General features: G+C 47.8%; 3 protein-coding genes across 8 annotated transcripts; 2 read left to right on the plus strand and 1 right to left on the minus strand.

Moving 5' to 3' along the window:
- The first annotated feature begins 222 nt into the window (after positions 1 to 222).
- On the plus strand, positions 223 to 1,313 carry LOC125523686 (chitinase 1-like). The gene has a single exon (XM_048688745.1). The coding sequence runs from the start codon at positions 291 to 293 to the stop codon at positions 1,152 to 1,154; it is 864 nt and encodes a 287-aa protein (XP_048544702.1). The 5' UTR covers positions 223 to 290; the 3' UTR covers positions 1,155 to 1,313.
- Positions 1,314 to 6,901: 5,588 nt separating this feature from the next.
- Positions 6,902 to 10,877, plus strand: LOC125520365. Of its 6 annotated transcripts, none has more exons than XR_007288657.1 (10): positions 7,217 to 7,296; positions 7,408 to 7,466; positions 7,563 to 7,817; positions 7,974 to 8,031; positions 8,138 to 8,262; positions 8,638 to 8,700; positions 8,785 to 8,909; positions 9,078 to 9,224; positions 9,529 to 10,338; positions 10,413 to 10,877. XR_007288657.1 is itself a non-coding variant. In XM_048685270.1 (9 exons), exons 1-8 carry the CDS (start codon positions 7,153 to 7,155, stop codon positions 9,217 to 9,219), a joined length of 864 nt encoding a protein of 287 aa, XP_048541227.1. In that variant the 5' UTR covers positions 6,902 to 7,152; the 3' UTR covers positions 9,220 to 9,224; positions 9,529 to 10,877. The 6 variants fall into 6 exon arrangements, 4 of the variants coding, with proteins under 4 accessions (XP_048541227.1, XP_048541225.1, XP_048541226.1 ...); XR_007288658.1 differs by having other exon boundaries at positions 10,417 to 10,877; XM_048685270.1 differs by lacking the exon at positions 7,217 to 7,296 and adding an exon at positions 6,902 to 7,189 and having other exon boundaries at positions 9,529 to 10,877.
- A 1,346-nt stretch (positions 10,878 to 12,223) lies between these two features.
- On the minus strand, positions 12,224 to 16,291 carry LOC125521347 (palmitoyl-acyl carrier protein thioesterase, chloroplastic-like). Its single transcript, XM_048686414.1, has 7 exons — positions 16,108 to 16,291; positions 15,117 to 15,679; positions 14,889 to 15,022; positions 14,402 to 14,515; positions 14,059 to 14,242; positions 13,906 to 13,974; positions 12,224 to 12,914 (listed from the first exon to the last, which is right to left on the minus strand). The coding sequence occupies exons 2-7, from the start codon at positions 15,609 to 15,611 to the stop codon at positions 12,660 to 12,662; spliced, it is 1,251 nt and encodes a 416-aa protein (XP_048542371.1). The 5' UTR covers positions 15,612 to 15,679; positions 16,108 to 16,291; the 3' UTR covers positions 12,224 to 12,659.
- Between the last annotated feature and the right edge of the window lie 382 nt (positions 16,292 to 16,673).

Genomic DNA, 16,673 nt, shown 5'->3' on the forward strand with positions numbered 1-16,673 from the left:
GCCTCAGGTTCAGAAGCAGAGTCGCTGCCATGAGAGCTAACGTGTGATGTTCCCGCGCGTCGCCCGGAGATCCGTCAAAACAAAACAACGACACTTCTCACAGATGTGGAAACTAGCAGCACGCCATTGTTGACTCGCTCCAGACCTTCGCGGACGTAGTACGTGGCATGCAAAGCGGCCACACGCGAGCCAGCGCACGGCCGCTATAAATTCGGACAATGTCTAGCCTGCATGTCATTGGATCCACTGAGCTACTTAGATTTCATTCGATCCATTGAGCTGAGCCAGCCATGACGAACGGGTACCTCTTCCGGGAGTACATCGGCGCGCAGTTCACCGGCGTCCGGTTCTCCGACGTGCCCGTGAACACCGGCGTGAGCTTCCACTTCATCCTCGCCTTCGCCATCGACTACCTGGCGAGCCAGCAGTCCAAGCCCACGCCGACCAACGGCGTCTTCAAGCCGTTCTGGGACACGGGCAACCTCACCCCGGCCGCCATGGCCGCCACCAAGGCGGCCCACCCTAACCTGAGCATCATGGTCAGCATCGGCGGCGACACCGTCCAGAACACGGGCGTCAACGCCACCTACGCCCCGACCTCCGTCGACTCGTGGGTGGCCAACGCCGTCTCCTCCCTCTCCGCCATGATCAACCAGTACGGGCTGGACGGCGTGGACGTGGACTACGAGCACTTCGGCACCGACGTGGACACCTTCGTGGAGGGCATCGGCCGCCTGCTCACCCAGCTCAAGGCCCGCTTCCCCAACATCCGCACCTCCATCGCGCCCTACGAGCTCCCGGTCAACCAGAAGTACTACCAGGCTCTGTGGAGGAAGTACTCCGGGGTCATCGACTACGTCAACTTCCAGTTCTACGGCTACGGCGCCAACACCGTCGTCCAGTACTACGTGCAGTTCTACGACGAGCAGGCGCGCAACTACCCCGGCTCCGGCGGCACCAAGCTGCTCGCCAGCTTCAAGACCGGCAACGTCACCGGCCTGCTCTCGCCGGATCAAGGCATCAGCGGCGCCAAGGAGCTCCAGCGGCAGGGCAAGCTGCCGGGGATCTTCATCTTTTCGGCGGATAGCTCTAAGATGAGCCCCTACCTGTTCAAGTATGAGACCCAGGCGCAGCAGCTCGTCGCCAACCACTAAGTAAGTGGTGGATTCGATCCGCTAATAAGTGAGTAAGACAAGTTTGCTGCATACAGCATACGTACGGGGTCATGTATATCCCGGATATGTACTGGGACTAAATAAATGCCGTGTACGTACTCAAGCTTGAATAAGCGGCACCTACTTTGGTTTGCTCTACATTATGTGTCTTTCGTATGAGTGTGAATTATGGGATCGCCTATGAAAACTTTGTTTTTGTCACTCTAGTTTTTGACCAATTTATTTATGTCACTCTAGAATTTGACATTTCACTTTTACCATTCTTAGTTTTGGATAATACATCAAAATTGTCATTCCGTAGCAAAAACAATAATTTTAAAGTGGCAATTGTATCAAAACTTAAGAATGGCAAAAGTGAAATGAAAAGTCATTGCTTTTGCCATGGAATGACATTTGTGATGTATTGTTAAAACTAAAAGTGGCAAAAGTGATATGTCAAAGTATATTTTGGTATAAGCAAAATAGACAAAAGTTAGAGTGACAAAAACAAAATTTTCCCGACCACCTATACCTCAAGTCTCAGGCCTCATGCGCCTGATTTCTTTTTGCTTGTCTCAGTACAATATTTGGGCCTTGGATAAAAAGATGGACGGTCAGATGATAGTCGTTCTCTGAACCGATCCGACACATGGTCTCCGGCACTCCTTCTGGAACCATCGTGCGACGCAGGCTGGACCGGCTGCTCCTCTCCACCCCATCTCCACCCTGTCGAGGGTGGAATGCAAAGATGCGATGCATAAATTCACCGACACGACAACTATGCACACTAGACAGCCAAGTTCGAACAGCTTCAACCGACAAGTAGCTGAATAACACAAATAAAATGCACATGCGACACATCATTTAACGTGAAAAAACCTCCTCAAATTGAGGGGTAAAAAATTACGACTATGAACCGACCAATCTACATAGCTTCATCATAAGAACGATGAGGGCAGAGCCTTTTTTAAACCTTTAGAGAGATTTACAAGACAATTTCCACGTTGCCAACCGACAACTGCAACAACAACCACAAGAGGCAAGATTTCAACAAAGCAGAATTTACACAACTTCTCTCCTCTTCAATATTTTGCAAACTACTCTCAAACCACTAAACCAAACAGTACCAAATTTGACGGAGAAGTAGACATACGAGTTCTGAAATGTCCTCAAAATTGTAGCTTAATCAGACATTGTTTGTTTTCCCAAACTTTTTGTCTCTCAAAACAACTCTATTCTAAAACTGCAGTGGGAGCTGACAAAATCACTCTCAAATCTAATGCCCCACTGACCCAATCCTCAAACCAGCTAACCAGATCAAACTACTCGAGGTAAGGAATGAGCTCACCAAGCTTAGGATCAATCCAAACATGTTTGAGCCTCCAATCACCAGCTTGAATAGTGTCTAGTCAGAAGCAGTAAATCTGGACAGCACCTCCTGTTCTACTTCCTCTCTCTCACAGTTTGTGTTCTTATGTGTGATGTCTCTCACTCTCACAATGGCAACCACCACTGGCAGGGATGGAGTGGCTAGGGTTTTCTTCTCTACTCCCTTCACTAGAAACCACTCACAACCGTTGGATGCAAATCAGATCAACGATCCATATGTGTTGGACTTTATTGGGCTCATGTTGGGTTGCCAACACACCTCCATATGGAGGGAGTTTGCCCAACAAACTCCCCATCCTAACATCATAGAGGGTCTCACTGCCTTTCAGCAGCCATGCCAGCGAGTCGGCGGCATACGTTGAGCTTCTTCCTTGTCACCACACCTTGGTGAACATATCAGCCCCATTGTCCTAGGTGTGAACCTTCTCAAGTTTCATTTGCTTGGAATATTACACATTTTCAATGCTTAGACCTTGAATAAATGTTTGCATTATTACTCAAGTGGATGCTATTTGGTTGTCACAAAACATCACATGCTTGTCTTGTTTAAAACCAAGCTCACAAGCCAACAATTTCAGCCACAATAGCTCTTTGCTCGCCTTTGTTACTACAATAAATTCAACTTCAGATGTATTCAATGCCACACACTTTTGCAGCCTGCTTTGCCATGACACCACTTCCCCTGCATATAGGTAACCAGGTAACATGAAATAAACTTCCTTCTGCCAACATCTTCGGCCATATCAGAATCTAAAAAGACAATTAGCTTGGGCTCACCATCACCGAAGCAAAGCTTCATATTAGAGCTGCCCCGGAGATATCTCAAAATCCACTTCACAGCTTCCCAATGAGCTATTCCTAGATTAGACATAAGTCTACTCACAGTACTAACCGCATGAGCATATCATGCTTTGTACATAAGATAGCATACATCAAACTCTGAACCGCTGAAGCATAAGGAATAATATATATTTCCGTTTTCTTCTCATCAGTGGTAGGACACTGCTTGGTGCTCAACTTTAAATGGGCTGCTAGTGGACAATTCAGAACTTTAGTATTGTCCATCCTAAACCATTGAAGTGCCTTCTCAATATACTTCTCTCGAGACAAGTACAACTTGTTGGAATTTTTTCTCTCTCTCCCAATTCTCATCCCGAGAATGTTCTCTGCTAGACCTAGGTCTTTCATGGCGAAGCATTTGCTCAACTCCTTCTTCAACTTAGCAATCCTAGAGACATTCATGCCAACAATTAGGATATCATCAACACATAGCAACAATATGATAAAATCATGACCCGAGAACTATTTGAATAAGCACACAATGGTCTGATCTACACTTCTTGTAACCTTGCTCCCCCATGACAGTTTCAAACTTCATGTGCCAATGTCTTGGTGCTTGTTTCAGGCCATAAAGACTTCTCTTCAACTTGCACACATAGTCTTCTTTGCTTTTCATAAGAAACCCCTCGGGTTGCTCCATATATATTTCTTCCTCCAATTCACCATGAAGGAATGACGTCTTCACATTGATTTGCTCAACCTCTAAGATGAGACTTGCTGCCATGCCAAGGATTGCTCTAATGGATGTCATCTTCATAGCCAGAGAAAAGATCTCATCATAGTTAATGCCTTTTCTCTGACTGAATCCTTTTACAACTAACCTGGCCTTGTATCTTGGATGTGATGCGTGCTATTCTTACTTGATTCTGTAGACCCACTTGTTTTCAAAAATTTCTTGCCCTTGAACAACTTCACCAGCTCATAAGTATGATTCTTATGCAAGGAGTCCATCTCTTCTTGCATAGACTTTTTCCACTCCTTGTGCTCATCTTCCATTGCATCTGCAAAGCACCAAGGTTCTGAACCATTAGATAATAACACCATGTATTGATTTGTGGGATACCTGCTGCAAGGAATTCGACCCTTATTGGATCTTCTCAGTGGAGCAGTTGGTGGCTTGTTAGGCACTGGTGCTTCCTACCGATCAGGATCATCAACTTTAACATCATACTTATGCTGCTTTTGGGAAGCATCTTCTTCACCTGCACCAACATGTACATCATCTGGTACATCTTCTACATCTACTTCAACTTGCATTGGAGTTGGAGCTGTAGGAACTGGGTCAGAATCAATCATGTCTTGCTACTGCTAAGGAGGAACCTGCCCCTTTGTCTTCACAATATTCCCAATTGTTTGGTCTTGTACAAACACAACATCATGGCTTCTCACAACTTTTCTTGCTATAGGGTCAAACATCTTGTAGTCAAACTCATCACTTCGTCTGCCTAGCTCATAGTCAGCGGATCCGATTCTCTTCTCTCACCTCGTCTGCCTAGCTCAGCGAATTCGGGGCCGGGCTAACACAGAGTCAATCCCCGCTCAATGGACCACATCGAGATATGGACCTTGCTGCTCGCAACATGCGATGGTGCGACCCCTCTCCGGCGATGCGAGACCCTCGATCTTGCAACTGTGTTGGCATCTTTTTTCTTTTGGATGAGAGTGATGGATGCCTGGGTTAGCCTCCAAACAAGAAGGACATTGCTATGAAAGAGCTGCAAGAGAGAAAGCAGTTGCAGGTGGATGGTGTTCTAGAATGCTTGGATTGCACAGATTCTGCCCGGGGATGTTAAGATGTTCCCATTGCAACTCACTGATAAAGGCTGGGCTTCTATTCTGATGGGCGTCTCGATGACGTTGGAACTTAGCGGCAGCTGGTAGACCCTTTTTCGCAAAATAGAAAAGGTAGGCCTTTTTTAGAAATGGAGGAGGACCCCCGGCCTCTGCATCTGAACGATGCATGCAGCCACTTTATTAATTATTCACATAAAACCTTACAAAGTCATACAACAGTAAGACTAAAGTCATCGTCTAGGCAACATCTGTCGCTACTCATATCCAGTTGATGTAGGGATGCTGATAGTCTGGGCCTAATACCAAACATATTTCGTAGCCAAACCTAACATCTAAGACCTGAGGTACCAACCAGAACGCCTGTCAGGTATGGGGCACCCACTAGTCCGACGCATTCCTCAATCAGGACACCTGCCAGGTATGAGGCCGCCGCAGCCACCTGCCACCAATCCATCTTCAGTGTTGTACTGCTGCATCTACCTTACCCGGTCTAGCTGCCGTCGACGCCACCACGACGCCAGACAACGCCACCATCCTGCGCTCGTCCATCATCACACGCCCACCAGCGAGACCCCGCTACTCCATGTCGCTGAGACCCGCCGTTGTCGACGTGCCAGATGCCATGCCGCTCCTCTGACACGAAACACCACCTGCTGCCACTGGTCCCATCCCATCCGCCTGCAGTTCCTCAAACCGAGCACCCAAACGCCCCAGGCGGCGCCTCCAAGCAGGGCACGACACACGCAGTGCCGCTGCCGCCCAATCTAAGGAGATTTAGGGTTTTTTCTCGGGCATGGGGTCGGGGTGGAGGGCAGGGACCTCGACGTCGCCTACAAGTAGGAGAACGACGACCCTGGTCGTCGCCACCGTCGTGATGAACGAGTCATCCAGAGTTTCCTCCGGTCTGATGTCACCTCTAGCTACCAACCCCGGCGAACGCACCGAGACCGACGACCGCAATCGTAAGCCACCAAGTGCAGCGGGAGAGAGCCTGCAGTGCGGAGGAGATCCACCGACGACTCGCCGCCCACGCGGTCAAGACGCCGTGAACGTCGCCAGCCGAGGACGTCGTCGCTCCTAACGGGGCCGCCGCCCCTGGTCCAGGTTCCTCCACGAAGGCCGGAGTGGCGAGACCCGCCGCAAGCAACGAGATCCGGCACCGCGCGGCCGACACCATCGCCCAAGCCCGCTGTCGACCGATCCCGCCGCCACTGGGAGCCCGCACGCTGCCGGGAGTCCCACACCCATGGATCTAGGCACCGGTGCACCGCCACGAGTCCGCCGCCTCTGGGATCCGCCACACTGTCGGGAGGGCCGCACCCCGCGGATCAGGACGCCTGCGCCGCCGTGGATCCGGGAATGGGAGGAGAGACCCGCCGCCGCCGCCGTCGCACGCACGGGCTTTGCCAGGCGCCGACCCTCGGCAGCGGCGGAGGGGGAGAAGGGTGCTGGAGGGACTAGGCGGCGGCGGCGGTGGAGCCCTCCCGAGTCGCCCGCAGGGGAGGCGACGCGAGAGGGACCGGTTTGCTTGTGGTCCTTTCTACAGTGTTTCTAAGGCATCTGCTTTTCCGTTCTCCTTGTAGTACTAGTTTCTGTGTGCGTATGTTCTTATAGCTCGTTTTTTTTTGTGGAATATTTTTGTAACTCGTTATTGCTTAATGAATGGCACAGTTACTTCATAAAGAAAAGGTCAGATACCATGGGGCGGTACAACTCTGGACCACAAAACACCACCCCAGCCTCTAGTCTGAACTCTTGGCAGCAGATATGAGCCCTGACCTGGACACTCATTCGTGTGGAGTAAAAAAAAGCAGGACGCAGAGTGAGCAGCAACAAGAAGTACTCCTAGTAGTAAGCAGACGAGATGTGCTTTGTGTGGTGGATATGGCCTAACTTAGCCGACGAGGAGCCGGCTCCAATCTCGGTCTCCTCTCTCCCTAATCCTAGAGCTTAAAATCGTGGCCATCCGTTGCGGATGATGATGCTCGCAGCGAGCGCGCTGCCCCTCCAAGGTGTGCATAATCTACCATCCATGTCCCTCTTTTTCTTGCCCTGATTCAAGTTCTTGGGATGAAATCCGCACCTGGCAGTTGTTTTTCCGGTTACTCCGGAATCTTCCGTCCGTCTTCTTGGCATATACCTTCCTTTTTCAGCCACCTAATTCCATCATGTACATGTGCATTCGATCATCATTTTGATGTCCTTACATTGGCAGATCATATTTGAACAGGTTGGAAACGCCAGATCGCAGCTGTTACCTACCAACAGCCACGTTCAGTCCCACGCGCTGTACGTCTTGCACACTGAACCGTCAAAAAGTTTCAGTAAGTTCCCCGTGTATCTATCAGTGACAACCAGACCTTACTTACCTGATAAACACTGAAGGTGTTCAGAGTATCTGCAACAAAGAATAATGAGAGGAAACGGAGGCGCGCCCGGAATCTGCCCAAAGGCCCAGCGTTGATCGCCGAGGAAGCTTCTCCGAGCAACGGCGAAAACCCCGCCACCATCCTCGGTCTCGATGGCGATGGTGATGCTACTAGTGATGGCAAAGTTGCAGGTGCCCCAAGGGGTGCTGTTCTTCAGTCCTGCACTCTCACATCCGGCTTGCTGCTTGCAGCAGGTCTCCTTCTTCGTGAGGTAAAACATTGTGTTTGTAGTACTGCTACATTTTGCAGGCTAAACTAGCCTATAAAAATATTGCACTCTGAACCCAAAAACATTGTGTTTGTAGTAGTACTCTATAGTATGGCAGAACATTCTGGTGATCAAAATGTCCTACTGTCACTTTTACAGGCATCACACATTGCATCTTCAAATGGATTGCCATTTGCTGACCCTACAGCCATATCATGTCAGTTTGCTCCTTGTTCTGTTACGAAATGAACGACATGTCATGTAACCCCTGTGTTAAGTCGGCCAAATGTCCCCAAGCAAACTGATCCAGTGCTTTCCTGCAGTCAATTTTGAAACTTGGCATCTCGAGTTGGTCGCTGGACTCGTAATATTGATATCGTCTACCAGATACATTCTGCTGCAGACATGGCCCGATTTCAGAGATTCCAGTGAAGCTGCAAATACACAGGTATGTGCCTTTGAATAGTCTCATTTACTTACAATTGCTTCTTGCATATTTGCCTAAAGATTTCATAAAGGATCTTGTGAATTTGCATGAATTATACAATGGACAACAAGACTTGTGTTTTATTAAATTTTATTTATATTAATCGATACATGCCTTGCACGTACACAATTACCAGTCACAATCTATGTAGCTTTGTATAAACTGACTTATTTTTATTAGTTCCGCTCTTTTCTGATGTCATTTTCAATTTTTTTTTGCGACTGTGATGTCATTTTCAAATTAACTGGGCCCTTGGCAAACTTACCAAACGGTATTAGCTAGTGAAAGTCCCCTTATTTAGACACTAACTTCTAATGTTTTATTCTTACCTGGTAGATCCTTACTTCCCTGGAATCTCTGGATTACATAGTAGTTGCTTGTCTCCCTGGAATAAGCGAAGTAAGCATATATGTTTCTTTAAAACTTTATTCAAGAATATTTATTTTCTCGAGAATAAAGCTTCAAGTCTAATTTTGATATCAGGAGTTCCTGTTTCGAGGTGCATTGATGCCAATTTTTGGATTGAATTGGATAAGTGCTCTAGCAACTGGTGTATTTTTCGGCGTTCTTCACTTGGGCAACGGCAGGAAATATTCATTTGCAGTCTGGTAACCGCTCTCCCCGCTGTACTTTCAAACATGTCTAGTAGAATTGAAAAAAAGTGTAAGGTCCATAGGTTTGTTCGCAGTTCTTAAAACATGCCAATTACCAGGGTATTACCACCCAAATTTACTATTGTGCGTTGTTATATCGAAATATCTTTTTTGTGTTTGCAGGGCAACATTTGTAGGCCTTGCCTATGGTTTAGCAACCATAGCTTCCTCAAGCATCATAGTCCCAATGGCTTCTCATTCCATAAACAATATTATTGGAGGCTTACTTTGGCGCTTCGGAGACAACTCAGAAAGAAAAATATAGATTGGGTAATACTTCCTCTTGAACAAAAGTTTTCATTTGCAATTTGTACATGTAGCACTATCATAGATTGTTTTAGTTCTTACTGGACTCGTTGGTTACTTCAGTTGCTGCCTGTATTATCTGTGGATAAGTAGTCCTCAAATCATTTGGTGGTGAAATTAAGCTAATGATAGCTGTTTTACTTGTGTCATGTTATCTTCCATGCTTTTTGAGCTACTGATACTCTGGCTTATACCGAACCTGAAACCGTATGTTATTTAACTAGAACTGCCATGGGTGGGTCTGATACTCTGATATTGTCATATTCAGATCATGTTGCTTCAAAGTAACAAACGTAACAGTGTTATTGGAAAAGTAACATACAGCACAACTGAAAACTTAGACTTTCCGATGTACTATTTGCTACAAAATCATGCCAAGACAGCACACCGGGAGTATCTCCTGTCTTGTTCCCAAGATGGGCAAAGTGAAGACACATCCTGATACGGTTTTACAGACTTGATATTACTCGCAGCACTTTTCACAAACAGGTGGAAACCTGTGGATGTTACAGTAGCAGCAGGCCACACTGCAGTAATTGTTGCAACCTGTAAATAGTATCAGTTCATTCAAGAAAATCAGTAACCTCAGCATGACTTGTAACAATGTATGTATTCTACGACTGTTTGAAGGCTGATGATGCAAAGCAAAACATGGCGGCACAATCTCTCCTAATAGCCGAAAGCATGTCAAAGCTTACATAAGCTGCGGAAAGCATCATGATAAGACAGAGAGTTTCAGCAGATTACCAGTGATAACAATGTATCCAGACGTTCGTGCGCTCCTCGAGCTAGCCGCGGGTAGAGGCGGTGCAAGAGAAAGAAACCCAAGGGGGAGCAGAATGCAAGAGATGAGAAGTATCCTCATGAAAATGGTCTTGCAACCAGCAGGCATCTTGAGCTTGATTGGTTAAGCTGATGATAGGAACACCAGGATTAAGATGATACTAGCTTATATATATGCGTGGTTGTTCAGTGTCCTTTTTTGGCAGGTGAGTGTTAGGAAGAGGGAGATCAGTAACTCATTCCCTTTGCCAAGCCTACATAACTTTCTGTCCAGAGGTTTGGATACTCTTGCCAGGTAGAGTTGTTAATTCCTGCAAGCAAGGTGTGATTGATTGTTTTGGTTTTCAAACAAACATGATAATATGGCAGGCAGGAGCAGTGATGAAATGGTGAGAGCATTTACAAAGTGCAAAAATGCTGGAACTCCGAAGGAATGTCAACTGCTCCCTCCGAACCTCGGCTCAAAACTGCGACACTTATTTTGGATCGAAGCAGTATTCATCATGTGTTGCGCATTCATGAGAGCAAGACCTCCGCAGCCATCCCTCTCCTACATGTTGTGAGACGGTTGAAAGCGGATGCGGATTATTATTGGCCAAGGAAAATTTAGGTCTAGGTTGCGGTCTGCCGGCACCGGGCCCTTTTTGCCTGTGCTACCTGCGTCTTTCAGTGTTTCGAGGGGTCGTTTCTAAGACTAGCCACAATGGGTAGTAACATAGAGTAGTAACATGCCCATGCTACTACTCTATGTTACTACCTCTATAGTGGGGAGTAACATATGTGTGATAACATGCAACACTTCATTGATTAAGCTATAGACTCACATTGTCTTGATATGTGTGATGTTACGCATACTACTAGTAACTAGCTATGTTACCATATGCTTCTCTTTCTTTATTTATTGCTTGCCACATCATCTATTCTATCTAAATATGTGTGATGTTACTATCTATGTTACTCCCACGGTGAGTAGTCTAAGAAGGAGCGCAGGGATACTCACCTAATAAGGTTTTCAGAGGAAAACTACTGAGCCATAGCAGCGGCCACCTGCAGATCACCGAGAAACACTCAACGGCAAATCAATCGTCGGAAAAGATCGATCGAGGCGACGGCATATCCACATCAAGGGGCCAATCAAATAGCATTGACCCTTGCTTATCCACCACCATGAACTCCACGCAACCAATTAATCCTCGTTTGTCCTCATTAACTTAGGTCACCAAACTGCAACTACCACCAACAACGCCTTGTGACAAGACATGTTTAGCATCTCATCCCGGCATAATAACTTTCACGTGTGGAGGTCCGCTTGACTCGATCCACAAGCCGCCTGCAGGTCTCAGACCACGCTAGATTGTGCTGCAGGTCAACAGAGGCAGTACAATATAATTCCGCTGAATGTTGCACGAGAAGCTCCGGCTCCAGAAGCTTGACAAGCAAGAAAAGCTAGGCGTTCCTTAATTATATACTATCTGCAAAACGATACTTATTTTTTAAGTTTGTTGGACATGTTGGCTGTGTGCATCGCGCTATGCAGAGGGCCGAGCATTCTTCAATGCGGTTGTATCACCTCGATATATCAATTAAATGAAATATTCTTTATCCAAAAAATATGCTATGTGCAGGTCCGTTCATGCATGGACTACCAAAAGGCTGGTCATGCCAATAGTACAGTCTCCGAGAAACTGCATCTGAAGGGATCCTGTCAACTTTGCTGTTTGTTTCACTGGAACTGGAAAACACACGAAATCCTGATGAACATTGTCAAAGGAAAACTTCGGTGTTTTTCCTTTGGAACTGGGATCACAGGAAAAAATTCCTCCAATCTTCCTTCGCCCCGTTTCTTTGAACCAAAGACATGAATAGTAACATTATTATAGGAAAATTTCCTATTCCTTTGAACCAGATGAGCCCTTAGGAGTCTGCATGTTCTTGCACAGAAATTGCTTTTCAAATTTGATGTGTCAACCCCGATAAAATAAGCTGAGCCCATCATTGCTCACGTCAAGCTGCCTGCCTTGCCTGCTCCAACTACGCAGGCAGGTCGAGGCAACTCTTGAAAGCATTTAGCAGCCGCACCATCTCAACGCTGGTCGGCTCAGAAGCTCGACAAAAACAAGGTTGGACAGCTCAAGACCCAGGATCTCAAGTTTCAACACGTTTCGGCAACAACCAGGACAAGAGCAAGAAGCGATTCTCGGGTCGCATTTTACAATAAAATCAATACAATATATGAGCTTAAAGTTCAGTAAGTATAAAACAGGCTGCCTTCAGGGGCTCGTAATATAGACACAGCCCCAGCCAGACAGACAGACAGACAGACCCCAGGTGTGATGTGGGAAGCATTCACCTCCCATCACACCGCAGTAGCTACAAACTCTGATAATTACAACACCAATTTGCCTTCTCTGCTTCTGATCGATCTCCTATACCCTCCTGACCCCCTCCACCTTCACACACTTCCTTTCTATGTATATGTATATAATTTTGGCATCCGGTTGCGATGCCATGATGGGATTATAGGCGTCCATATGTATGTGCAATGTGTGATTTTTTCCAGAAGAGAACGCGTACGGGTGGTTGCTCCGGGCTTGACCGAACCGTCCCCGCCGAAAATCACCACGACAGAGCCGCCGTTTCCTGGGACTTGGCCCCCTTTGGCCGCCACATGGTCCGGGCCTTCACGATGGTCGGTCCTGACTCCAGGCTCAGCAGATGCTCGCAGTGCAGAGTTGTTTCTCCGGACTCGTCGGCGCAGTCGGTGTGCACCGTGGTGTGCGACTCCAGGACGCTGTTCCGGCCGCACTCCCGTTTGTAGTCCAGGACTATACTCGCCAGTTCATGGTTCTCCAGGATGGAGATTGGCGCGCTCTGAGAGGGGGAAAAAAGAAATTTGGGTTAAGCTGCAGTGCTGCAAATGTATCGATATATTTCAGTATAGCACGCACTAATTAAATGTCAACTTTCCTCATTTCTTTTCTGCTGTTTTAGGTCTGTTTCACTTTGTTTGCGGTTTGCAGGCCAATTACCAAATGATTATTCTTTGTTTCTGAATGTGTAATCCTCCAACGAATGATATGGTTATCACGCGACACATGCATATTATCAATCAGACACATGGCCATTGTCTTGATGCACAAGTTCTTTGACAGAAAAAAAACGAACGAATGGCATGCAGACAAGTTGTATTAAAGGATTCCAGTCAAGATCTTTTACGAAAGCAACACAAGTGAGCAACATGGTTATTAGGTACCTAGGTGACCAACCTAACATAGTTAACTTATCAGAAAATACATTTCTTCTCCAACCTATACTTTGAAAAGCTGGGGATAACGATTGCTTATGTTGGGAATAGGTAAGTGCACACGCTAGTAGTAGCGTAGGCGCGATCTGGGATATTTGGCAAGGTGCTATGTTATATAGTTTTCCTGTAAAGTCCAATTATAGTTAGACTGACTTTGAGCCCCTCAAGCACCTAGAGTTCCAGTGTTTTTTAACTTTTTAAAAACAGTTGGCTCCTAAAATTCTAGCAACAAACACATATTCCCTCCATCCCACAATGTAAGACCTTTTTGCAAGCTAAAACAACTTGCAAAAACGTCTTACGTTGTGGGACGGAGGGAGTAGGAAATAAAACGTGGTAGCAAATCATTTGTTTGAGAAGTGTAGGCATTAACAGCACTTTATGTGCACCCACACAACTACACAAGGGTATGGTCCACCACAGGACAACTTAATTGACAGCAGAAAGCACTAGGCAACCTCCATGGAGTGTTCACAGATATAAGATTAAATCAAAACAGCTTCTGAACGTAGCACACTCAACTACAGTACAAATAAAGAAGCAAACTTTGTCTTTTACCTCAAGGATCCAGCCAATGTATTTAACATTATTGACATGCTGATTGATATCAAGATCAGCCCACCGTGGCTGCATCATATATGTGATAATAAGTAAACAGCGTAAGAAGATAGAATATATTTGAATTCTTGTATGTGTGTGTGGAAAACTTACCGTCAGGCCTGTCCGGACATATTTGGCTGAGGTAGCACGGTCATGCTCCGGCAGTTTTGGAAATTTTCGGTTGTCTTGGTCATCAATAGCAGCATACTCAGAAAAGAACGGCTCTATTTCAGTCCGTACTTCATCTGGAATTCTTGCAAGCCTTCTAGTAACCTTGTTCATCATAACCCATTTACTGCAAATTTAACGAAAATTAGAATGCATAGATGACAGCGGCATGTCGAAACTGTGACTCTGTGAATATGTGGGGCAGATGAAAAACAAATCCGAGCAGCATTAGCTAATACTAAAAGGATTTGTGATTTTGTTATCTATGAGTGAATAAAATTTGAACCTTGTCGCCTTCAGTACTGTAAGGCCCGTCACAGAATCACGTATATGCCAGTCCCGACGCATCCCGTTTTTACCATGATGACCAACCCAGGTGTTCACCTCAACAGTATCACCCCTGCAGAGCAATGAAACCCGAATTAAAACAATAGGAAAGCAACTCTTGCTGGCGACATGCAACTTCCAGCTAACAAAAGTAAAACCCTTTTGAACATCTGCCAATAAATATAACACATGACATTAAGAGATTCAAAGAAGGCCTCTCTGCATCAATTACTACTGAAAGTCTGCTCTGCCTGCACGCACGGTGACAGATGGGAATTGCTGACCTAATAGTTATGACTTAAAGCAGAGTATCATGATGCATCCCTTTCACATTCATTTGTTAAACCACTCGAAAACCACCCTTAACTGCACCGATCGTTCCAAGATTATTGTAAAACCTACTCAAGCTCAAATTATATAGGGAAATGCTGGTGTGTGAGATATACCAGCATGGATAACGCTCGACGATGGCCTGCATTTGGCTGACAACCCAGAACAAGTTCCGTTTACTCATCTCCGGCGTCGAACCGAAGCCATCTCCTAGCAGCCCAACGACCTTCACATGATTGAGTGCAGTTTCCTGCGTCGTCAGACCAAGAAATATGTTATGTCAGTGCCCAGTGACCAGATAGAGCAGTCTTATGACGCCTCGAAAATCGCGGCGGTTAACTCACCTGCAGATGGTTCATGAGCGTCTCAATGGACGCCGTCCGGTCAGCCCCAATCTCGTAGGACCTGATGGAGAAGTTCTGCCTGAACATGACGCCGTCGTGTACGATGGTGCCGAAGCCCAGCGTGTCGACGAGCATGTCGGGCCGCTTGGGCTTCCAGTCGAGCAGCGTCCACTGCTTCTCGGCGGCCAGGAAGATGGTGGTGATGGCCGCGAGGAGCATGCTCCAGTCGGGCAGCTGGTTGTAGAACGTCCTCGGCTGCGCCGCCGAGGGCATGGCGTCGTGCTCCGCGTCCGCCAGCGCCGACTTGCCGCCGCCGTTCACCTTGGGGACGGCCGCGTGGGCGCGCGTCCTGGCGGCCCTCACGGCGGAGGACGACGAGGCCTGTTTCGCGGCCATGCCGCGGACGTCCAGGCTGTCCGGACGCTCGCCGAGGGCGCTCTTGGGCGGCGCCGGCGGCCCCGGGAAGAAGGCCGCGGCCGCGATGGACCCGGCCATGGGAAGCACGGCTAGAAAGTAGAAACCGCGCGCCAAAATCAAATGGCCCGCGAACCGGCGATCTCAGCCTGAACTTCAAGCAAGGAAAACATCAGCAACGGTAAATAAAAACAACACGGCTCAAAAATAGCATAAGCACAGCGCAGAGACGCCATGGAAGCTAACTACTGGCAACAGCAGCGCACGAGCAGAGCAGGAGCCGGGGGTCAAGGCGAGCCGCGCAGTAACGGCGACCGGAGTAAAGAAGAAGAAAATTCAGGCCAGGAAAAAGAGGCGGCAAACGGAACGCCCAAACCCCTCCTAGGCTCGAGATCCGGCGAGGGCAGCAAAGATCCTAAACAACTTCCTAAACTCCGCGGCTGCCATGTCCGGCCAAGCAGCGCCCAGAAAAGAGGCCGCGCCGGACCGACAGCCTCGCCGCATGTTGCTCCCCGGAGTGACCGACCAAGAACCGCCCTCTCGAACGAACGAGTGCGGCGGAGGCGAGGAGACCTACCTTTTCGGGGGTAGGAGGAGACGACGACGAGGAGGAGGACGGAGGCGGCGGCTGGCGCCGGGGAGGAGAGGGAGGAGGCAGGCGGGGCGGTGGTTTGTGTCCTGGCGGCTTCGGACGCGCTGTGTCGGGGCGGGGCCGGGCGCCTCTGTTTTCTCCTCTGTCACAGGGGTAGGGAGGTCTGCCACCGCGGGCTTTAAAAGGAGACCAGCTTTGTAGGGGGGTGCCCGTGCCGAGTGACCGTTCTGCCCCTGGACTCCCTCGAGTCTGGAGTCTGGAGGCCGAGCGGACGGACGGACGGACGGATAGGATGGAGTACGAAACAGGAGTTGTTGATGATGTGATCCTGCCTGACGACTCCTCGAGTAATAAACGCTCTGGTGGATGGTGCGGTGGGCACCGGCACGGCCACGGGAGAGAAACGTGGGTAGTAAGAGCAAGCGGATAGCATGCATGTGGCGTCACCAAGGCCGTTGGATTAAATACAGTTTTGCTAAAGTATATCTAGATGTGTCATAAGTTGTTCAGAAAGCATTTTAAGGCCTCTTTTGACTGGTTCAAAGAAAAAG

This window comes from Triticum urartu, chromosome 7, assembly GCF_003073215.2.
Source record: "Triticum urartu cultivar G1812 chromosome 7, Tu2.1, whole genome shotgun sequence".
Lineage (NCBI taxonomy): Eukaryota > Viridiplantae > Streptophyta > Magnoliopsida > Poales > Poaceae > Triticum > Triticum urartu.

What these genes read in the sequence shown, in the direction of transcription:
- LOC125520365 (XM_048685268.1), top strand. Translation starts at nt 7,248, where the DNA reads ATGAAATCCGCACCTGGCAGTTGTTTTTCCGGTTACTCCGGAATCTTC. An exon ending in CACGTTCAGTCCCACGCGCT is followed by an intron (nt 7,467 to 7,562) that starts GTACGTCTTGCA and finishes TAAACACTGAAG; the next exon opens with GTGTTCAGAGTATCTGCAAC. An exon ending in CAGGTCTCCTTCTTCGTGAG is followed by an intron (nt 7,818 to 7,973) that starts GTAAAACATTGT and finishes TCACTTTTACAG; the next exon opens with GCATCACACATTGCATCTTC.
- LOC125523686 (XM_048688745.1), top strand. Translation starts at nt 291, where the DNA reads ATGACGAACGGGTACCTCTTCCGGGAGTACATCGGCGCGCAGTTCACC.
- LOC125521347 (XM_048686414.1), bottom strand. Translation starts at nt 15,611, where the DNA reads ATGGCCGGGTCCATCGCGGCCGCGGCCTTCTTCCCGGGGCCGCCGGCG. An exon ending in CGCTCATGAACCATCTGCAG is followed by an intron (nt 15,023 to 15,116) that starts GTGAGTTAACCG and finishes CTGACGACGCAG; the next exon opens with GAAACTGCACTCAATCATGT. An exon ending in ACAGTACTGAAGGCGACAAG is followed by an intron (nt 14,243 to 14,401) that starts GTTCAAATTTTA and finishes TTAAATTTGCAG; the next exon opens with TAAATGGGTTATGATGAACA.